At 42.2% G+C, this 23,563-nt stretch overlaps 1 protein-coding gene across 1 annotated transcript; it reads right to left on the bottom strand.

Annotated features, from left to right (window-relative positions):
* Nucleotides 1-12,145: 12,145 nt before the first annotated feature.
* Nucleotides 12,146-16,952, bottom strand: PIM3 (Pim-3 proto-oncogene, serine/threonine kinase). Its single transcript, XM_083838817.1, has 6 exons — nucleotides 16,565-16,952; nucleotides 16,137-16,246; nucleotides 15,970-16,020; nucleotides 15,313-15,676; nucleotides 13,896-14,072; nucleotides 12,146-13,731 (listed from the first exon to the last, which is right to left on the bottom strand). The coding sequence occupies exons 1-6, from the start codon at nucleotides 16,647-16,649 to the stop codon at nucleotides 13,547-13,549; spliced, it is 972 nt and encodes a 323-aa protein (XP_083694943.1). The 5' UTR covers nucleotides 16,650-16,952; the 3' UTR covers nucleotides 12,146-13,546.
* Nucleotides 16,953-23,563: the final 6,611 nt, after the last annotated feature.

Genomic DNA, 23,563 nt, shown 5'->3' on the forward strand with positions numbered 1-23,563 from the left:
TCCAACAGGACCATATAAGTTTAATAAGCACTCATATATGTGGTAGACTAGAGATTTTGCTACAAATGACAGTAAAATTATAAAGCTACAAAATCTGGAAACATATCAGGAAGTGAAAAATCTCCAGCATCTCCATTCTACCAGAGTAGTCCATTAGATAGCTAGAAGTCCATCCTATAAACCTTCTCATATCACCATTTTCTTTCTCACTGTGTCTTCTGTTTTAGCAGAACAACTGTGGCTTGCACAGTTTCCTGTTAGAAGTGACATTGTTGCTGTGACTGGTTCTTTTGGTTGTTGAAGGGAAGATGAGATCAGCTGCCAACTATGACCAAGTGTGGTAGCTGTCAATGTGGAAGCCTAAAATTAAAAAGTAATATACCTGTGTATGTGGAAAAGGCAGTCAGGTTCCACTGGATGCTCTTGGCCAAGGTTATCCTGTGTTATAAGCTGATGTAGATGGTTATTGAACAGATTGGGGCCATCTAGCAACACCAATCCTTCTGTTCACCTAGCAATGTCAGAACAAGGGGGCAGTTTCCTCTAAAAGCCACTTATATATTAATCCACTCAAGTGTTTTCTGCTTGTACATCTGGAGATGAGGCAGGATCAGACTCTAGTCATGACCTCACATAATCCTCCTTCTGTAGTGATACCCTTGCATAATACAAAAGAATTTTGGCGTAAGGGTCATATGTCACAGCAGCATGAGGAGTCATAAGTGCCATGACTATGTCAGGAATAAACAAGTGTGACTGGCATGGAATAATAAGCATGCCTGTGATATGACTGGGTAAGAGGCAGATTTGGGTATCCCTAGACAAGGCTAGTCACAGATATAAAGTCAGCATCACGCAGTAATGATGGCTCTGTGAGGTACTCCAACGGACAATCATCAAATTTCACAGAATCATAGAATGGTTGAGTTTGGAAGGGACCTCTGGAGGTCATTTGGTCCAAACCTTCTGCTCAAGCAGCGCGACCTAGAGGACCATGTCCAGATGGTTTTGGTATATCTCAAAGTAGAGAGACTTCACAATCTTTCTGGGCAACTTGTGCCAATCTTCAGTCACCCTCACAGTGAAAAAGTTTTTCCTGATGTTTAGATGGAACCTACTGCATTTCAGCTTGTGACCATTGCCCCTTGTCCTGTTACTGGACACTATTGAAAAGAGGCTGGCTCTGTCCTCTTTGCACCCTCCCTTCAGGTATCAATACACATTGATATGATTGTCTGAGATTTCTCTTTTCTAGCTTTGACCCTTTGACCATTAGACTATCAGTGTGGATGTTGTAATAACATTATGTTGAATTTAAAAGGAAATTATTTTCGTATCTGAGCCAAGAAAAATTTTCCAGTAACAGCAGGAAGATTCAACTTGGATGCCTACAAACTATTGCAAGTTAATAATGGTTAGGCAGAGGGCCAATGGAAATAAATGGCATTTGTTTTCAAAAAAATATATTCATCCCTCTCCCCCTACACTTTGCCTGCTATTTGTCTTCCTGGACTGCAAATGATTAATAGTAAAGCTGTGATTCTTTCTTAGGATCAGCTATGTTACTTACATAATCAATAGTTATTAATGTTAAATAGCAATAATATAAAATGTTAATGCCTTTTTACCTACATCTGCTTCTGTCTGTTGGTGAAGCACCGCAGTTGTTACTGCTGCATCTGACCATATGCTCATGGTACAATCCCTTTAATGTCATCACAGCAACAATACACCTGGGGTGTGAATGCTGTTAGCAAATTGTTGGTGTCAGGGACAGAGGCAAAAGATAAACCAAGAAAGCCAAAGGATACACCAAACTACAGTTTGTGGTGCAAAAATGGTGAAGAAAGTGGTGAAGAGTTAAGAAATCCACACAGCCAAAGGTAAAGTCTGGGCCAAGGAACAGGCAGGGATGGGATAATAAATAGCAAGCTAGATAACAGCAAGGTCCTACAATGTATAGTGATGAGATTCCCTTATTTTTCCACTTAGTCTAACAAGACAATTCAATCTCAGCTTTGGCCAAATTGCTGACTGTGGCTCAGTCATCTTCCTGGATACAGTAGTGTCTTTTACATTCTGGCAAATACTTGGAGCCCATAGAACATTCTGCCCAGAAAGAAAAGTAATGAGATACACACCTCTTACATGTTCCTACATAATGATGATGCAGCAGGACGCCAATGTATGTAAACAGACATTGAAAACAGGCAGTGTTTTGCAAGTCTTTGCACCTTGCTCTAATAGTAAACAGTAATCAGTCATTGTCATTTTTTCTGCATTTTCCCTTCTGACTCTTTAGTGGAATGTTACACCAAAGCAATCTGGCTTCATTAACTTTGAACAAACTGCTGTAGTCACTTCTTTAGATGTGCCAAATATACTTTTTTTTTTTTTTTTTTTTACACATATATAAGTGTTGTAATAAAGACTCAAGCAGGAATGATTGTACAAAATTCTAGTGCTTATATCACTCACAAGATCAGACTATAAGGAATTCTAAAATCTGTGAAGCAATTTTTTCCTCACTATTCTTCACTTTCTAGTTTTCAGCCCATTCACTTTCATTAGTATTCCTTCACTGCGTTGTCAGTCTGCATTATGGTGAGGTTTTGGAAGGCCTTCAATAAAAGAATACTTCACTGTGCTACAACCATCACCCTTTGTACCTCCCTACAGATCCCAACAGAATGAATTTCTAAATGCCTGCATGTTGCAGGAAACATGAATTCTTAATGAATCTTAGGATACAAGTCTAAACAGATGACAGTACTTTCCAATCTGCTACGGAAACAATATGTTTTAATTAAGTATAAGGTTTAATAAAATTTTCACTCCTTGTACAAAAATGAATGGTGATTAACAGACAACTGACAAGCCAACTCTAATAATTTCTGATTAAATGTTTTTGTTTAGTGTTTTCAGTCACTCTTTACAGGGAATTAATTACTGGAAATGAAAAAAAATGAAGGTTCATGCCAGTTAATATCCTTGAGAGAGTGGAAGGTAATCAACTGTATAAATTACAGTGGCATATGCAGGCCAGCTTGTGGTCAAAATCTGCACAATATACCCTATCCTGTTTTTAGGTTGTTTAGATTGAAAAGCACGTGTGGGGAAATCTGTCTCAAGTAGCTGCTCCATAGTTTTAAACAGGCAGTATTCAGAACAAGAAGCTGGTGTGACTTTTCTTCAGCTTATGAAAATTATTAATGTCATTTACTTATTTACAATGGACACAATTATTGCAGCTTCAAAGCATATGTTTACATTATCATTACTATTATTAATAATAATTTTGCTACAAATTGCTTTTTAAATAAGCCATCCAGCTTCTAAGGGCAAATGTACGTGCAGATATACATGAGAGCCATCCACCAGAGATGTCTAGCGAGGGGTGTGAGTAGGTGGGTGGGGAAAGGTCACACCCTGCTCTGAGGCACTGCTTGCTGCAGGATGCACTCACCTACTCACCTAGACCATGGTTTCATCTAGCCTTGCCGAGGCCATTCCAGCAAAATTTATATCATAGATATTCAAATGAATGTCCCCAAACAGGCTTTGTATAAAACTAATAAAAAAAGAAAGGGAGAAAATGAGTCACATTTTAGTATCCATTTTCCTCAAACAGGTGTTAGCTTGAAAACGTACCTAGGAAAGTTTAATTGGCAATAAGCTTAAGAAGACAACTGAGAACTGTTAGCCAAGTCCATGGATCTGGACTTTTTGCTCCTCTTTTACAGTGAATTGATTGCCAATTAACTTGAGTTAGCTAACAGCTCTGTAAATGTTAATCTAGATATTTCATGACCAATTGAACACAAATGTTTGTGTTTTTCTCCATGTCTCAGCCAATTGGCAATCAATTAACCTGTATTTTAGCAGCAGCAAATGCAGTATTCTAGAACAAACACTTTATTTCTGCAAAGAGAAGGGTGACTTTTCCCTGCAAAAAGACAGTACCAAGCCATTTGATGTTTTATTGTCTCCTGAGTCATTTAAAGTGTCTTTCATCATAGCTTGTCTCAAGTGCCACACAAGCTTGTAGTGGCCATCTGAAAGGGGGGAGAGTATTTCATGCACACATCTGATTATGTTGTATTTGTTAAGTGAGTCTTTAAGACTTTCTAATATTGCCTTGGTAATCACCATTTACTGTGTTTAGTTGCTTCATATGAGCTAACCTGTTCATTGCAGGAGTCTTACAAAACCGGTATGAAATATTAGTAAATTATATTACCATATATATGAACACAGTCTTATGTCACTCAGAATTGATGACAATCAGATACAAAGTTTTCCAGTTGTCAGAATGAACGAATTATTTCAAGTATTTTGGGGTTACTACCTACAGACAGAGGCAAGAAAATGTGATTAAGTACTGAATTTATCCATATGGAGATTCACTGGGTTCTAAAACTATTTTCAACATTTAACTCTTCATCAGCAGATTTTACCAGAAGCTGGAAAAGCAGACGCCTAAGAAAGTATGGATTAGAATAAAATGCAGAGAACTGAAGTTCTAGAAGATAAAAAGAAGTTGTTTGTTTGTTTGTTTGTTTTAATAACTTGGCTAAATGTTCAGTGCCATCAACCATATTACTTTGTTCTGGGATTGAGAAAGGTTTCCTATAAGGTGTCAGTAAGAGGCTCGTGAAGAGATTTAATCATACACATATTTATAATTAAGCAATGAAGTTTCTAAATGTTCTGAAAGCTCCATGGGTGAAAAAGACCATTGACATCAGTACAGTTTTTACCATTGTGGATATTAGTTGATAAATATAAGGATGCAACTTAGTAAAGAATATGAAAGTATTTTCTGGTCTGTAAGTGAGACTGACACGTTCTCAACTATATCAGTAGGAGTTTGTCACTGATCATAATAGAAGTTGTATCGTGCTTGGTTTGTGAAATGAAAACTGTTCAAAGAGAGAAACAGGGAAAGAGTAGTATCAATTTTTGCAAACACTGTTATGAGCACTTTCTCACAGTAAAAGGCTGGGAAGCAAGACTTCTCATGAGTAACTATTCTTTGTTGTATTAACAAAACTGACATCCAGGTCTTACTTTTACAGACAGTTTTATTTTTTATTTTTTTCCCCCAAGTTACTTTGCCCTTGCTTTCCAAATAGCTCTTTTTCTATCTTACAGAAGGATGCAGCTCTGGCTTCTGAAAGAAATAAGGATTCCCTTTCTCCTCTCTCTGTGGAGTTTCAACACTGCAGTAGGGGGTTTTCTTTACAATTTCAGCATTTCTTATTCCCTTGGAGTACTCCCACGTGGAGCACTGTGTTCAGCTCTTGGACCCCCAGCACAAGAAGGACATAGATATATTAGAATGAGTCCAGAGAAGGGCCAAAAAGATGACCAGATGGCTAGAGCACCTCTCCTATGAAGAAAGGCTGAGGGAATTGGGGTTGTTCAGCCTCGAGAAGAAAAGGCTCTGGGGAGACCTTATACTGGCCTTCAAGTACCTGAAGGGGACTTACAGAAAAGCTGGGGAGGGACTCTTTGTCAGGGAGTGTAGTGATAGGACAAGGAGTAATGGTTCTAAACTAAAAAAAGGGTAGATTAGATATTGAGAATAAATTCTTTACTCAAAAGGTGGTGAAGCACAGGCACAGGTTGCCCAGAGAAGCTGTGGATGCCCATCCCTGGAAGTGTACTAGGCCAGGCTGGATGGGGCTTTGGGCAACCTGGTCTGGTGGGAGGTGTCCCTGCCCATGGCAGAGGGGTTGGAACTAGATGATCTTTAAGGTCCCTTCCAACACAAACCATCCTATTATTTCCTCTGTAGGACATCCCCTCTTTTGTCACAAACTAAGAGATAATCCTGTAATCATTACACAGACCAAGTTCCCCTGGATATTAATGGATTTTTTAATTATTATTATTTAATTATTATTATTATTATTTTACCCAAGAACTGCAGAATTGGATCCTATGCCACCAGGAGCACTTTGGCGAGGAATTGTCGGGGAAGTGATGAGTCTCAGCAGTCAGAGCTGTTTGAGTGGATCACCACAATAAGCACTAGACTGGAGAACAGTGTATCTTTAAAATGCACTCAAAGTTCAGGGTTTACATAGGGATTAATCAAGATTTCCAAGATCAGTTGTAGTTTTCCTTTAAGTATACTGGAATACAATATGTTATATTATGAGTATCAGTAGAAGTACTCTAGAGATGACAAAGGAACTTGTATTTGCTGATGAAACTGAAAATGACATAGAAATAGGGAAATCATAGATCTTGGCATAAAACCATAAATGCAATTTTGATCTCTCCACTCATCTGCATTACTCTTATCACTGCAACTGTTTTTTGTGTGTGCATAGCTGAGAAGTGTCATTATTAGCTGTTCTGATATGTTTAATGTATTTTATCATTTACAATTGTACCTTTGAAGCTGGTTAAAAAAGTAGGACATAATACCAAGATGTGCAAAAATATTCATGAATTATGTTGTAATCTTTACAAGACTCCAAGTGATCGAAGTTCTTCTGCTTTATCAGGATGTGAGGTACTGCATGCCTGTCAAGCAGGTGCTCAGCACCTAATCTGAAAAAAAAAAAAAAAAAATCTAAAATAGCTTGCATGCAAGGTTAAAAATAGTAGGATTTGTCAACATTCCTTATAAATTTAAACTCTTTGTTGCATAAATTATAAGATAAAAACTATGAGATTCCTTTGATGGTACAGACTAGAGAAAATTAAGCCTGATATTACACATATATCTTTTGCAATATAGTATAATATCTTTTCACATATATATCTTTTGCAATAAAATCTCTCTTCCTCCACGTCAGTCCCAAGCTGTTGTGCATATTCCCTCACTTAGTCTGGATCATTATCACAGAGATCAGTTTATTGATTTGAATGTCAGTGTAGCAGCAAAAGGAAAGGATGGTGTGAGGGAGGAACAGTTTAGCTGATGCTGGCTTTGAGAAAAGGTCAGTAACCCCATAGCCTCAACATCATGAAAAAGTCTCTGTCACTACTTCTATTGATTAGGCCAAATGTGCATTAAAAAATGTTTTGCCAGTAGCAAAAGGGGCACTGTCAATAAATTTTATATTGGTTCAACAAACAGAATGAGGATTGTGGACTGAAAACTTTTTTTTCTAAACTCATGAGCATTAGGCTGATGAAATCCCTAGTATTTCTAAATTGGCTGTACTTGCATCAAGGCAGCAACAAGAATTCCTATATGATTTATGAAAAATGCTGATTTGATATACTCTGCAGTCAGTTTATTCTGGCATTCAGCTATCTTTACAGACATAAAGTTCTTCCTTGCAACCACCTGATCTGTCTTCCTGTGTGTTAATTTTGCTAGCTATTTACCTCAGACAATAGACCAGAAAACTGAAATTTGTTATACTTTTCTACGCTAATGAAAATCTATATGTTGTAGGGCTTTTGCTATGACACAGGTATTTAAACAACAGAAGAATCTTTGTAGAGTTTGTGATGTTGGGAACATTTGCCAACTATTAATGTACACCTTTCCATAGGATGGTTTGAAAGGAACTGTTCCATTTCATGATTTTATAGGGATTTGAAACTTGGAAAAGAAATAAAACCATCTGAAAAACAAAGAAACAACTAACAGAAGGAGAAAAAACAAACAAACAAACAAAAAGTCATAGGATGGAATTGGTAATATATTTATATTTTTAACTGGAGTAGACTGGTTTTTGTTGTCTAAGTTTTCCTCGTCTAAAGGGAACCAAAAAAGTAGAGACACTAAGTTTAACCTTGAAAACAGACTATCTATAATAAGTAAAAGAGGTGTTTCAAGCAAAACCTTTTATTTCAACATTTTTTTTTTTTCTGGTAGAACATATATAAAACAAAATCCAACTAGCTATATGATGCCATGTTTCACAAAATTATAAAACATTTTTCAGAATTCTGAGAGCAAAGTAGCTTTCAATTTTTAGTATAATTTTCTGCAATCTTTTGTTACACCTAATTGTAGAATTAAAGTGATTGCTGAGTCATTAATAGTAAATAAAGAACCACATAGATCTACCTCTGTTGCCTGTGACTCAAATGTAATTTCAAGGTTTAACACAGACTTACCTGAGAAAGAAGTGCAAGTTAAAGTATGGGTCCCAATAATTCTCTTACTGGACTACTATAAGCAGCTTTTTACATAATGGTTTGTATAGTCAATTAGCAGAGTATTAGCAAGAATAGATAGCATTCCTACTAAGACCATATTAATTAGAGCTTAAACACAGCTAATCTGAGACCTATATTGAATTTATATTATTATGTAAGCATAATGCTTCCATATGCAAATATTTCCCTTATTGGATTCTCAAGGAAAAGCAAGTTCTAGCATCTGAGATACAAATATGATAATTTTAATAGATATTTGGAAACCACGTAATATTTCTTAAAACTCAAGTGTGCCTGGTCATATTACAAATAATATCAGGATTTTGAGCAGCAAAGGACGCAAAAGATTGAATACCTTTTGAATTTATTGGAACAGAAGAAGTTCCATTGCTAGCTCAGGAAATCTATGCAATAGTTTCATGGATTTATGCTACTGCTCTTCATTTTGCCTCGTGTTATTCTCGAGTTCTGGGGTTCTGTAGTGCAACTGCTATTCAGCAAATACTAGTCTGTTATGTGTCTATGCCCATATTTTTTATTGATCCACATGAATTCATCAGTTTTGAGATATTCTCTGAAATTAATTAGGAATTCTGTCTAAATACAGATTTAAATTTATCTTTAGTTGCATGGGTTTATAGCTTCCTTATCACTTTATTAATCAGTTCAACAATACAACCAAAGCCTAATACATGTGGTATATCAGCTACCTGAAGGAACCCCTTAGGTAAATACATATTATATTTTTTCAAGCACAGTTAACCATGAAACTAAGTGATCACAAATTTACAAGTACAGCAAGCTGCAGTACAACAATATCAGAAAAGCTGTGTATCGGAATGAAACTGAAATGTCACCATCTTACCTTCTGCCACCAATAGTAGCATCAATGTTGTTAGGAGGAAGATTAGACTGATAATAAACTGACAGGGCCACGATGTTCTGTAATGTTATCTAGTTATGCTACTGAGAATTACTGCCCATCTGTATGCCAGAGGACAAGTGCTTCTCATTGTGGCTGGAATGATGTCGTAGAATGAGGGCCAATATGCTCGTAAATGTTCATGCCAAGAGTAATGTAAGTGACTGGGGGCTCACTGGGCAGGCTGCCTCTGCATCTTCAGACACTGAGTTGACAGCCTTTTAATTCAAATTCCTCTCTTCCAACAGCTACTTCTTCACCGACTGCTTGTACCTTAGCATTGACCTAAGAAGTTAATAAAATAAAAATCTATTTTCATATTCACTTTTTTTTTTCTTTTTCGAAATGGTAGCCTTTCAAAGTTTATGGGGCATTTAAGAGTTAGCCATATCCTTCCATATCTAAAAATATCAGTCAGCAATATTTTAAAATCTCTCTTTCCAATGTATGCACCATTATTTTCAGAACATATACTTTAATTTCACCAACAGAGGTCAGTAAACCACTGAAAGAGAGCCATGAATCTGGTGAGAACACACCTTTGTCAGTCTTTCTAACATACCTTTGATTTTTTATTTATTTTTTAAAGGGTCTTTTTTGTTTTCTTCAGTAAATACAGGCTTAGTTAACTAAAAAAAAAAAAAAAAAAGCCAGTGTATGCTTTTGCATTCATGCAAAAGAATATATATACACATATTAGGGAGATTAATTACACAAAATACTATATTGTTAAGAATCTTTCATCACTGGAGAATATTTGAAATACCTGTTATAAAGCTAGTAGCATACATTCATGCATAGGTGTGATTGTAGCTACGTCAATTTGTCAAGGTTGAACCAGCTTGCAATTTAAGCAATGTTTTGAATGATCTGCAGAATTCTCCTTTTCAAGCTTTGTTCTGTGGAAAACCAACCGAGTATGCAGAGAGAGTATAAAGAGGAGGATCCCAGGGAAGAAAAATTTTTTGATGATATCAAAATAATAACAGATAGAAGTGCAGGAGAAACCAAGATCTGTCACTGACTTGCTCAGTTTGACAGTAACGCTCAGCTAATGGAAATATATTAACACATCATTTTCCAACTTTCAACTGTAATAAAAAGCTATTTTTACAAATCATTACTTTCGGTATATGCTGTTTCAGCCACGTGTCTTCTATTAGTGTACAGGGGAGTTTCACAATGAAAGCTGCCTTTGCAGTACTGAAAGTATACCTTTTATGTTGAACTAATCCCAGAGGGGAGTCAGCACCAGCACCCGTGTCCTTTTGACCTTTATCCTTTTAATGCATTTTGCCTCAGTAGCAAAAGGTGAAAACCTATATATATATATATATATATATTTATGTTGCTCTCACAGAATGCTTCAACAGCATTTCTCTGTGAGAGCAAGGAGAGTAAAATAGAGTAAAATAGACTCCTGTGGAAACTTTGAAAGCGCCCAGTTCAGCAATCAGCAACAGCTTTACAAATGTATTTTTAGAATTGCTTTCCTGCTAGCCCTTTGAAGCTCACCCTCACGGTCGCTATCACCACTCTCAACAGCTGTGAGCATGTGAAGCCACTGGAGTGGAAGATGTTAATTATCATCAGCTACTGGAATTTCTCCAGGGACTACTTGTGGTTAGAAACATGCTTCCCTAAAGATCTGCACTAGGCGCTGGGATCATCCCTCCTCCAGTTTATCTACATCCCCCCTCTTAAGCGAAAGATAATCAATTACAACTCCCAACCTTCACTTTTAAGCATTCTACTCGTAGGACAGGATAGTGTGACCACCCTCAGCAATATTAACTGCAAAATCTTTCATCTGTGTAATTGCAATAATAAGTGTTTTCATGTATATGTGAGCTTTGCAGGGAATACACTTAACATACACAGAGATTTTGATAAAAAACTTGAAAATTCTAAAATTAAAAAGCAGTTTGCAGATTAAAAAATAGGAAATAGTCAAGCTGATGGACACAACTGCTTTTTGTTTTGTCTTTTCCCCCGACAATTGAACTCTCTATGGACAACAAAAAACTACTTACCCTCCCCCCATGTCATCAGGAAACTGAACACACAGAAATGGTCTTTCCCCCTTCTGCTTTACCTCCTGCTATTCAGTGGCATTTTGAGTCTAAACTAGTTAGCATCAGGAGCTTGATATGATGTCAGCAAGTGAGATATTCCCCACAGGGAACCAAAATAATAGTAGATGAGCTGGCAGAAAGATCCCCAGAAAGGGAAATAACGCAAACCTAACAGATTTTAAGCCTAGCCTTTTACTATTAATACTACAAAGCACCTTTAAATGACTGAACACATCCTTAAACGTACCCTACAGATCCCTCTGGGGTAATTAAACCCTGTAATCATTACCACCCCCACAAAAAGACCAAGTTAGGTCAACAGGCACCAGCTTTACAGGAACTAGGATGAACTCAGTAATCTGCAGGACTCAACTCCCAACATACAAAGATGAACGCTGCAGGTATTTCTCTTGCCTTGGCTATGGGTGAGAATCTCACATGTTCCCCAAGTACTTCATGGAGTGATATGATACACTAGGTGTTTTTGGTAATGCAAAATTGAAAGAAAACAGGCACCCAGCTCTCCAAGAACACTGGTCTTTTCACAGGAAATTCTCTTCCACCCACAGGAGGAAGGGGCAAGAGGAAGGAAGGAAATGGAATGTAATGGAAAGTAAACAAGTCAACTATGAAAACAGTCACCATGAGCAAGTACAAAAATGCTTCTTTGTTTTGTTTAAGGACAATGAGTACAGTGGTATTTCAGTTATTCAGTGTTTACAGAGTTAAAAATACATAATCACAGGCCAATTCCCTTCAGGTAGGCCCTTAGTGCTGCTGCATTGTATACCTATTGGAGTTCAACATCAAATATGGTGATCAAGAAGTAGATACAATCAAGATGAGGGATTGCTTAATTCTTCCAGAACAGCCACCAGTTAATAGCATAGGCCTATTAACTCCAGGTCAGATGGTGTGTAGGCCTTTACAAGTTAAGTTCATTAAGAGAACACTTGTTCCCCAGCTGGATTCAAGAGTAATGGTGAAGATAAAAGTGAGCGCATACACACAGAACTGTTATATACAAAAAAAGTTTAATTGAAATACCTGTATAAAAAATATGATCTCCATACATTTCACACTGTTAAACAGAAGAAAAAAATCCAAATCCAAGCTGCATAAATGCAACCAGATCACAGAAACACAGCTATTAAAATAAATTAAGGTTTATGACTCTGCCACTCTACCTTTCAGAGCCAATGCACGGAGACTGTACAATGTCAATAATTTAAAACCTTTCCAAACAGCATTACTTTACATTTCTGGTACAATACCAGACAAAAGGCATACTGACTAACTTTAAAAAGTCATTCTATTTCCCTTAAATTAGACTTTGTACAACAATTTTCCATCTTCCAACAAAAACTGATAAGGTCAGAAATATTTTTTGTCTTTTTTCTTTTTTTAAACAAAAGTTGACAGGAATGCAGAAAAAAAGTGCCATGGGCAAACCACTAGAATTCCCATGGGGAGGAGGAGGGGAAAGCACAGTGTTGAATAACTAACCAAATAAATTAACCAAATAAATAGCCACAGCTGAAACCTGTGGGAGGTCTTCTAAACTTCAAACAATAAATAACTGTATAGTACATGGGAAAACCAAGTTTACATAAACACATTATACAGGTATGGAAAAAAAAAGTAAAGTCCTTGAATATTGCATTGATTGTGCATTCAACATGCCCATACATACTTTTAAGACTCGCAGGGTGACAAAAGGCCAGGGGGAGTTGAGAAAGGGGCTTCTTATGCCCAGTGGTAGAGATGATAAAAGGAAACATGAATAACTGTTTCTGATAAAAAAGCTGATATACCTGTTCATATTTCTGTGCAGGCTATAGGAAATATTTTGAGCAGCAGAGGTGGGTTGGATTTGGAAAGGGCAGGGGGCAGGAGTGAAATGTCTGTGTTCAAGTATTCCATCACCAGTGGATGGGACTACTTCATTCAATCACCGAACATGTTCTCCAATGCATCATAGGAGCTGCTTCCTCCAGCACTGGGTCTAAAGGGAGCAAATTCCTATAATGAACTGGATCTTCTTTGGACATACACAGCTCAAAAAAGAAAGTCCCACTGAAGCAGCTTTCAAAAAGGCACTCAAAAGCAAATAAAATCTAGTCCAGGCTCTATGAGAGCAAAAAAGTTTACCATGTATTCAAGAGGTCACTGCTTTCTTAATAAGGTCAGTCTTTGACTAAGTACTGGCCTGCAACTCCCAAACATCAGCGTTTCCAAAGGAAATCTCTCATTCCAAAGCAGAAACCAGCAAAAGGGGAAAATAAAATCAAGTCCCTCAGACAAAGATTCAACTACAGAATAATGAATGCATTTTTCTAGCCCCTCCTACGTATTGGCAGCAGCACTGTGGTCTTTCTGCTTGTAGCTCCCCTCCCAGTGCAAGGTCCTTAGTAATTCACAGACTCTCATTACTTGAACTTGTGCTCGATACATCAGTATCAAGGGTCCGTAGCCTTATGTCACAGTCCTCAGACTTCACTACTTCAGATTTGTGCATCCATTGATGGTCAAAAATTTGCTCAAGTGTTGGTCTGTCTGAAGGCCTCAGTGAAAGGCACCATTTGATCAGCTGTTGACATTCTGAAACAAGCAAAGAAGGAATTCTAGATCAGAAAAGTAAAAAGACTATCTTAAAAAACAAGCAGCCAACCCACCCAGACACGTGAGTTCAAAATAATCTTAAAAAAAAATATCCTGAAAAAGTAATAAAAAAAGTCCCCACTCAACACCCCCACACAACTCACCAGGTGAAATTCTCCTCCTGAAGTATAATCGTCCCCTCAAGATTTCTTCATCTTGCTCAAAAGGGATGTCTCCGCAAACCATATCATACAGCAGAACTCCCAGAGACCATACTGTCGCTGACCTCCCATGGTATCTGTGGTATCTGATCCACTCTGGAGGGCTGTATACTCTCGTTCCTAAAAGCAAGAAAAAAAAAAAGTCGAGGATTAGTGTTTTCCCATTCTTCAAGTAGCTCTACTATGGCTATATTAAGTTCATCATTTGGAATCATTAAAAAAAAAGCTTTGGATTTTTTTTTTTTTATGGCCCCAAACTATTACTGGTGTAACTTCAGGTCATCTGTGGAGTTACACCATCAACCCATCCGGTTGTTCTATTTTGTTGCAAGGAAGAACAGGGCTGCCATCAGCTGACTGTTTACTAAGGCGAGCTCCCTTTCACTGACCACGTGGCGTCTGCAGCATCACACCAAAAATAGACACAAAAGGACAAAGGGGGCTGTCGGGGAGGAGAAGAGAGGGAGTCAAGAAGGTGAAACTCAGGTCTGCCTTATTACACAGGGATAATCTGCTTTATCCAATTTCACTGGGCAGTAAACAAAATAAGGCTGCTTACAATTTTTATTATTTTTTTTTTTTTAAAGGCCCCGTGCTTCTCTGCAGCAGCCTTTTTAACCCGCCCTCTCTTTGCCTGCGGTGCTCCTTGGATACCAAACAAAAACGAGAATTTGTGATGCTGAAGGTCACGTGGCCTAGGGGTTCGGGTTTCACAACAAACAGATGTTAAGTGCAGCAGCTGAGGATGGAGGTCGGAAAAAAAAAAGTCCCTTGGTTACATCAGTCACATTCAAAGGGCAAGGGAAAATATCCTCTATCATGTGCAAGCTTATTTTCAGATTTCCCATTTCTAAAGCATCAAACCCAACCCTGAAGCTAGTATCACATTATTTGCAGGGAGCGTATTTATCGCATCACTTTGAAATCTGCAATGCGGGATTTCCAGGACACCAGCGGAAAGGGAGGGGGAGAGCTATTGCTTCGAGTTAAAAAAAGCACTGCATGTAAAAACTGCATATCCACACAAGGAAACATCCGACACTGGTGAAGCCTCCATGTAAACAGATCGCCCTCTAGGAAAGAAAACGCTTTTTCCAAGACAGGGAAATATAAACTGCTGCGTCACTGCCTGGAATTGCTTCTTTCCTACGCAACTGAACACCCTAAGCTGCTTCAGGTCCAAAGGTTTCCATTACCGATAGACCTGATATGAACCGCTGCGTCAGAGGCGCCCTCACTACTCGGAGGCGCCAGAAACAGGATAAGCGGCAGCTATAGGGCATCGCCCTGGGAGGGGCGCGGGGTCTGGCCAAACTCGGCACAGCGCGGCCGGGCTGCCCCGGGCAAGGAGGGCACGTACCATCAAAGTCAGTATAGACCGTGTCCTTGAGGATGGCCCCTGAGCCGAAGTCGATTAGCTTCAGCTCGCCTGTCCTGAGGTCAACCAGCAGGTTCTCGTCCTTGATGTCCCGGTGCACCACGCCGCAGCCATAGCAGTGGCGCACCGCCTCCAGCACCTGCCGGAAGAACCCGCGGGCCGTGTCCTCGTCCAGGGCTCCCTTCTCCGTGATGAAGTCAAAGAGATCCTTCACCAGCTCGGGCCGCTCCATGATGATCAGGTAGCCGTCGGGACGCTCGTACCAGTCCAGCAGCTTGATGACCCCCCTGAAGCCAGAGCCCACCTTCTTCAGGAGAACGATCTCCAAGGGCACCATGACGCCGCCCTGGGCAGAGAAAGGGGAGGCGAGTGGGTCACTCGGGGGCGGCGTGCAGGGCAGGGCAGGGCAGGGCAGGACGAGGCAAGGCAAGGCAGTGCCACCCACCGCCGCCCTGCGGGGTGGCTCCTCCGCTGCCGCAGTCCGAGGGGCGGGCGCGGCGCTGCGGCGGCGAACCCCCGCCAAATTCCCCCCGACGCAGACACCGCGCCGGCGGGCGGGGCGAACCCCGCCGCCCACACAATAGCCCCGACGGAGCCCACCCCCCAAAAATAAAATTAGAAAAAAAATTAAATACTTACAATCGTGCCCCACTCGGTCACCCGCTCCTTCACCACATGCTTCACGGCGACCTGCGGGGCGAGGAGAGGGGAAAGGAGGGGCGGTGAGCGGCGGGGCCGGGCAGGGCAGGGCTCGCCCCGTGCCCGCAGCCCGCCGACAACCCGCGCCGAGCCGCCCCGAGCCTCACCGGCAAGCCGTCGGCGATCCTGCTGCCCGCGTAGACGGTGCCGAAGCCGCCGCTGCCCAGCACGGAGCCCACCTGGTACACTTTGTCGAACGGCTCCTTCTCCACTTTCACTGGGGAAACGGGAGGGAAAGCGCGGCGTTAGCGACCGGACTACGCCTCGCCGGGAATTACGATTAAAAAAAAATAAAAAAATCAAAAAAACCCTAATATATATATTTATATATAACCCCCCCCCCAGCACGTCCGCTGGACGCGTCGCCCTAATTCTGCACAAGGCATTTTTTTTTTCCTCCTCAAAAATGTTCTTCGGTTATATAAAAAAAATATCGTAATAAAAAGGGTAAAGCCCCAAGTTTCAGGCGGCTGCGTGGCGCCAGCCACGGGGCTGGGGCCGCCCGCAGGGGGAAGCCCCCGGCTCCCCGCCGTACCTGGCTGCAGGATCTTCACCGGCAAGTGGTCCATGCTGGCGGGGCTGCAGATGTGGGCCAGCGAGCCAAACTTGGAGAGCAACATCTTCCGTGCGGGGGGAGCCCCCTGCCTCCTCCTCCTCCTCCTCCTTCGCTGCCGAGCCCAGACCCTCCGCGGGGCTTCCCTGGTGGCCCTGCGGCGGGCACCGACGGCCTCCCCGGCACGGATCCGCGCCAAATCCCCCTCCTCGTCCTCGTCCTCGTCCTCCGGCGGCGAAAGGGCCCCTATCCAGCCGGGGGCCGCGTCCGAAAGCCGGCCCTGCGGTGCGGTGCGGTGGCGGCGGGGGGAGCGGGCTGGGCGCAGGAGCCGCGCCGCCGCCCTGCCTGCCCGCGCGCTTCTGAGCCGGCGGCGCCGCGGAGCCGCCTCTTAACTCCCAATATTTTGGTGCGGGCAGAGCGCGGACGGCGCCGAGCGGGTATCCCTCCGCGGGGGAGGCGGTGTGTGTGTGTGGGGGGGGGGGGGGACACGCCTCTCCCCGCCGCCCCGGCCCGACCCCTCCTCCCCTCCGCGACGGGGCGCCCGCGGTGCGGCGGTGGGGGCTGCGGAGTCCCCGGCCCGCCCCGTCGCGCCAGCGGGCAGGGGGGGAGGGTGGGGGGCCGGGAACTACTTGTTTGTAGTAAGCGGCGCGCAGCGTTACCGCCCGGCTGTGGAACGCAGCGCGCACCCGCGGCGAGCAAGGGGGGGGCGAGGAGGAGGAGGGGGGGGGGAGATTCTCCTATTTGCGTTAACGTTTCCGGGCGGCCAATCAGCGGGCGCCTTTTCAAAGAGCTCCCGGCGCAGGCCAATGAGGCGGGGCCTCATCTGCATGCGGCGGGGCGGGCGGCAGAGGGCGGGAGCGCCGCGGCCCCGCCCCGCGGCTGTAAGAAGGTCGCCGCGCGTCGGGCCGAGACGCGGCGTCTGGGGCCGGGCGGGGAGCGAAGGGGGGGGCCGGGGACACGCCGCCGCCATGGCCGGGGTGCGGCGCTTTCCCCCCCTCCCTCCGCCTCCCCCGCTCTTCCTCTCCCCTCCCGCCCTGTTCTCCACAGAGCCGGCGCCTGGCGAGGCAGCGCGTTCTGCCCTGTCCCCGTGGTGGTCTCCCCTTCCCCTTCCCCTGCCCGTGAGCCCCGCGCTCCTCTCCGGTCACGCAGCCTCGCAGCCCCTGCGGAGCGCCCCCGAGGGCTTCCCTGCCTCCCCGCTCCGGCGGCGGCCGGCTGAGGGATCCTCCCGGCACGGCGCCCCCGCCCCGCAGGGGGCGCTGCCTCTACAGGAATGGGGGAGCCGCAGCGGTGGAGGCGGTGAGGGGACGGAGCGCCCCCCCCCCCCCCCCCCCGACCGCTCCTCCTCGGAGCCCCCCCGTGCCGCCCCCGTCCTCCCCCGAGGCTTCTCGGGGCGCCGCCGAGCGGGCCCGGGGAGGCCGTTAACGGCCGCCCGCCGTCAGGCCTCCGGCGGCCGGCTGGGCTGAGGAGGCGGGCGGGGAGTGGAGAGGCTGCTAAGCGTCGGCCCGCCAGAGGTGGTGGGCCACTGGTTCAGGAAACAAATAAGTAAACGTCTGCTGGGCTTGGCGTGTAATAGCATCTTAAGAATTGCTCCAGTAGCTGCTTGGGCCGCTCTCCAGAGGCGGCTAAGCGGAGGGATGGCACGCAGACGAGCGAGGCCGAAGTTTGGCCAAGGCGCAGCACAACATTTGCAGGCAGCAGACCCAAAGAGTGCCTCACAGCACCGCAGGCCCCCTCACAGCACCCGCGCCCCAGCTGCGTATCTGGAACGCTTCGTGTCCCCGTGTTGGAAAAAGTGAAGTCGGAGAAGCTGATACTGCACGGGGATCCCTAAAGTGAGGGTATTTTTGGACAATCACTTCAAGAGCTGGCAGTCCTTCTGCTCTGGGCGCTGGGAGAGCCGTGTTGCAGTTGGCATTCTCTGATAATAGTAGTGCTACAATCTCAGACAGTCATGCCTATAAACAAAGCAAGGGCTTCTAGGGAGGCGTAATATCTTTTATTAGATTAGACCAACTGATGTGAAGGTCAAGTTTTCAGGCGCAGTTTCAACCCTTTGTGTCCCAGAATGTGCTTTTTGAAGCTAGATCAATTGGTCTATAAAAGTTACTACGTCGTACAGAATGTGGTATTTCCAGAGGAATGCAGCTAAACCACTGGGTTTATTGAGCAGCTGAAGGGATTGGGAAGCTTCTGGTTTATGATTTTTTTTATTTTTTATTTTTAAGAAAATGATTTGGACTTATCAGATAAAGCAATAGAAAGGCACTTTTTTGTTTGTTTGTTTGTTTTTTCTTTTTGGTGAGGAATTTTGGCTATCTCTAGTAACATGAAAAATTTTTTAAAGGTTTCTCTAGATAGTGGAATATGCACAGCATACTTTTGTTTATTGCCACTGAGGTGTAAACAGGTACAAATAACAGGAAGATTTCATGATCTGGGAATTCATGTTCCAGGTATATTGTAAAGATTTAGCTGCATCTATCTTTTGTCAATGGCTATTTTGAGCAATGTTTTACACAAAAAGGAAGTGTTCCTCATGCTCAAAATTAGATTTCTGCTTATTAAAATAGCAAATATTTCTAAAGAGGAAAAACTGGCATTAAATATTAATATATATGAATGCTAATTATTTAGGGAAGTAACACTACAAGTAGTTGTTATTTTTTTAATTTTTCGTATGTGGCTAAGCATGAAAAGTCATGCATGTATCACTAGTCTCCACATGTAAAACATCAGGACTTTTTCATTCTAACTGCATTCACAATTTCATTCATCCATCTTTGTCTTGTCAGTCTATGATAGATCAGTGATACATTTGCCTTGAGCCTGTTCAAGAAAATAATTTGGAGTTTCTTTAATATACTTTTGCATTTAGGATTGTATCTTCTTCAGCTGTGTCAGCCCTAATACTTTAAGATAAGAGAACATAGCATACCTTCACACATCTCTTTGAAGCAAATTCGTAAAAAAGACCAAGATCAATAGCTGGTATTGGTACAACTCCTGATCCGATTTGTATTTTCACAGCAGTGTAACAGGAAGGGGACTTTACATTTAACGTTAAAGAAAACAAGGTAGTTACTGTAAATTAAAAAAAAAAAAAGATAAGGGGGTATTTGTTCTTCATTCACGTAATTTTGGCAGACAGACATTTAATTTGTATACAGCTACAAGGACTCTTGGTTTGACAGAATTACAGATGGATCCCAGACATGGAATTTACCCTGTCTTTACACATAAGCCTTTCATGGGTTTGTGGTGCTCCTTTTGATCTGGCTTGGAACATGCAGTTCAGTGGTCCTAAACAATTATAGCTGCAGAAATATTTTATAAACTAGTTTTGGCCTCTTTAGCGGTGGCTTTGCAACTATAAATGGAAAACCATTCATGGGTAGGATGCCAGTTAGCTCTTTGATGTACAAATCATTTTTTCTGTGCAAGGGTCCCTGAGCAAGCATGAGTTCATCAGGCATAGAAGTACAGAAATTCCACTGGAGTTTCTGCTTGCAGCACGGAGACAGTGCCACTTTAAGCTATCTTCTAATGTCTGTGTGGAACCCAGTTCAAAGTTTACTGTGGCATATCATCACATAGTGCACTGCTGGCATTAACGTTGTCTAATGTACGCCTGTAGCTATTGTAGGTCTTCGGGATAGGACTACCAAAATGTGTCTGTTTGCATAATATAACCATAAGGAATGCTCTAGCAGTAAAAGTCCAATACACTTGTTAAGGATATTGGTGTTTTCAGGTCCCTCAGCCTCGGAGTGTCTAAATATGTCAGATGCTAAAGGTTCCTAGCCATCTTAGTGACCCTTCTCTTTAGTCTCTTCAGCCTCTCTTTTATTTTGGGAGTGAGCGAACTGAACATAATGCTCTAGATGTGGCTTTATATGTGCTGAACAGAGAGCAATAATCATGTCCCTTGACCTGCTGGCTATGGTCTTGCTAATGCAGTCCAAGATGTGGTTAGTATTTGTTGCTGCAAGGACACACTGTTCAGTTTGTTGTCCACTGGGTCCTCACCTGTAGAACTGTAAGTACCAACCTGCACTCCTGCATAGGTATGTCCTGTCCCAGATGCAGGACCTTGTATTTATCTATTTGGAACTTCAAGACGTATTTATCTGTTGCCCACTCCTTCAGTTTGTTGAGGTCTCCCTGAGTGGTTGCTCTACTCTACAGTATACAAACAGCACCCCTGTGATTTGGTGTTGCCCTGTGCTTCCTAAGTATTGTAACATGTGGGTCATGGATTAAATAATGTGATCCTTTGTTTTGGTTCTGGGAAATGCCACTTGGAATCACCTGCTAATAGGACTTCAAACATTTGTTAACTACCCTTTGAGCCCAATGATCTCTCCAGTTTTTAAAAAATCTTGTAGTCCACCTATCCGGGCTATTATTCCCCAGTTTGGCTCCAAGGACAGTAGGAAATTGCATTAAAAGCCTTGCTGAAGGCAAGGAGTGTAACACCTACTACTCCACCTTCTGCCAGACAGTATGTAATTTAATTGTAGAAGGCAATCAGACTGCTTAAGTGCAATTTGCTTGGGTAAATTCAAGATGGCTGTTCTCGATCACGTACTTATTGTATGAATGGGAATGGTTTCCATGAGTGCTTGCTCCATAATTTTCCCAGGGACTGAGGTAAATTTAGTCATCCTCACCCTTTTCTAAGACAGACATAACATTTTTATTGTTGTCAGGAACCTCCTCTGACCACTGTGGCCTTTCAGAAAAGATAGCAACATTGCGTGACATTTGCTGGCAGTCTTAGTACTCTCAGATGTATACTGTGCAATCCTGTAGACTTGTATTACATTTTCAGCTTGTTTAAATAGTCCCTAACTTGACCCTTGCTACTTGGCATGGAGTTCTGGAAGACCTGAGAGCAGACCTTGGCAGCAGAAACCAAGACAAAGAAGACACTGAGTACCTACCCTGTGTCGTAAGGTCACCCGCTGTTTTCAGCAGCAGGGCCAGGTTTTACTTGGTCTCTCATTTTGCTGCCAATGTACCTGCAACGGTCTTCCTGCTATCCTTTACATCCTTCATCAGTTTTAACTGCAAACAAGCGTTGGCCCTCTTAATTTCATCCCTGCAAGGCTGGGCAATGCTTTGGTGTTCCTCCTTGTCACTCCTCACTTCCACCTCCCATATGCTTCTTGTTTGTTTCTGACCTCAGTCATGTTCGCTGTGCAGCAGGACCCTGCTGTACCTGCCTGTTTACTTGCAAATTAGGATGAACAACAGATATGGCTGACTCTGCTAGGTCTTACAGACAGGTCAGCAGGGCACTTTTCCAGCAACTTCACTGCCTTTCTTTTGACCAGTGCATCTTAAAAAGCCATGCGTCTTTATTTTATTTGTCTGCTTTTAAAGAAAATGTTGTTAGAATGATGAGTGATTAGAGAAAGATGTTGACAACTCCAGCACTAATAGACCTTAAATTTCTCAATATGGTGCATTCTTTCTCCTTTATTCACTCGAACTACTGAGTAAATTCAGTCAAAGGTGACACCTACCACTAAGAGAATAAACTTCCACTTTAGTTCATATTTCCACATAAGTAAACAGGCTTTTTCTTACGTCCTGTCTAGGTAGTATATACCTATCATTTTATCTCCTGCTTCCCCTTTACACACAGAGATACACAATTTTGTTTGTACTTATATCTTATCATTGATGATGCATATGTATTAGCAGAGATTATCTATTTACCATCTGCCCTTGGAAACTTTACTAGAAGTTCACTTTGTCTAGTATAACTACAGTTACTGGTTTTCAGACTAGGCTATGTACAATATATACAGGTAGATGTTACTAGCAGTAGTCTGATTAGCTGTTTGGATCAAGGGGTCTATGAAAGTAATCATTATTTGATTGTTACGGAAGCAATGTTCCTTTGAGACAATCAAGATTTAGTACTTAGTAGTAATAAAGTAAGAATAAATCAGAAAACAAGGTATGACCCTTAAAAGTTCAGTTGTGTTTTACTACACTCTGTGTCTTTGAGAAATATCTTAAACTTCTGTTACTAGTGAGCTGATACGATGTGTTTCAGCCTTCATGAAGGATGGTGGATGAAATCACAAACAAACAGCTAATAGGTTTTAATTAATGTCAAGATTAATCTGCCTATCCACATACTTTGTTCTTTGTGAAATGTGTTCAGCAAAGAAGCTGGAGAAATGGAAGAAGAAAGGAGCAATCCAAAGATACCTTTGAGTTAAAGACTATCTTTTTATTTGGTATGTAGAACAGTAGAAGTATCTGATCTGTGATGGAGGCTCTTCCATGATAAAAGTAATGTAAATAATATAAATGAAAAATAGCCTTTGAATATAAAAGATAATGGTGGAATGTGGTAATGATGGACAATGGTACAGGCTACTTGTAGAAATAACCACCTGTTTACAAGTGTCTGACGAAGAAACTAAGGGGCTGAATGCTGACCTTTTAACAGGGGACTATTAATTTAAGGATAAGCAAGAAATGTAACCCTTTTGGTACGGTGTTATGAGACCAGTACTGGGGTACTGTCAAAAGAATGTTGAAAAACTGGTAAGGCTTTCAAGGAGAATATAAGGTCTAGGAACCATGTGTTAAAACATCAGGCTTTAATACCTTGATCCATTTTGTTTGCTCAGGAGAAGGTTAAGAGGTAAGCTTTTACCATCACAGTCTAGAAGTAAATTTTTTTTTTTTTTTTTCCTCTCTCCTATCGGGTAGCTCTTTAAGTCTCACACAAGGAGTTTTCCAGCGTGGGAACTAGAACAAAGCAACAATCTATAGAAGTAAAATGGAAATGAATATCACAGGATAAATATAGCTCTCTGTAAATTGAAGACTTCATGTTGAAACTGGATTTAAAGAAAAGGATGCAAGAAGATATACTCACACATGAAAAGAAGTTACAGATTTGATGCAGAATTTATGTTATATACCATGACATTGTGCCAAGAGAAGTCTGACAGG

The sequence above is a fragment of the Anser anser genome (assembly GCF_964211835.1).
Source record: "Anser anser genome assembly, chromosome: 1".
In the NCBI taxonomy this organism is placed as follows: domain Eukaryota; kingdom Metazoa; phylum Chordata; class Aves; order Anseriformes; family Anatidae; genus Anser; species Anser anser.

What these genes read in the sequence shown, in the direction of transcription:
- PIM3 (XM_083838817.1), bottom strand. Translation starts at nt 16,649, where the DNA reads ATGTTGCTCTCCAAGTTTGGCTCGCTGGCCCACATCTGCAGCCCCGCC. An exon ending in TGACCGAGTGGGGCACGATT is followed by an intron (nt 15,677 to 15,969) that starts GTAAGTATTTAA and finishes TTCTCTGCCCAG; the next exon opens with GGCGGCGTCATGGTGCCCTT. An exon ending in GGTCTATACTGACTTTGATG is followed by an intron (nt 14,073 to 15,312) that starts GTACGTGCCCTC and finishes TCTTGCTTTTAG; the next exon opens with GAACGAGAGTATACAGCCCT.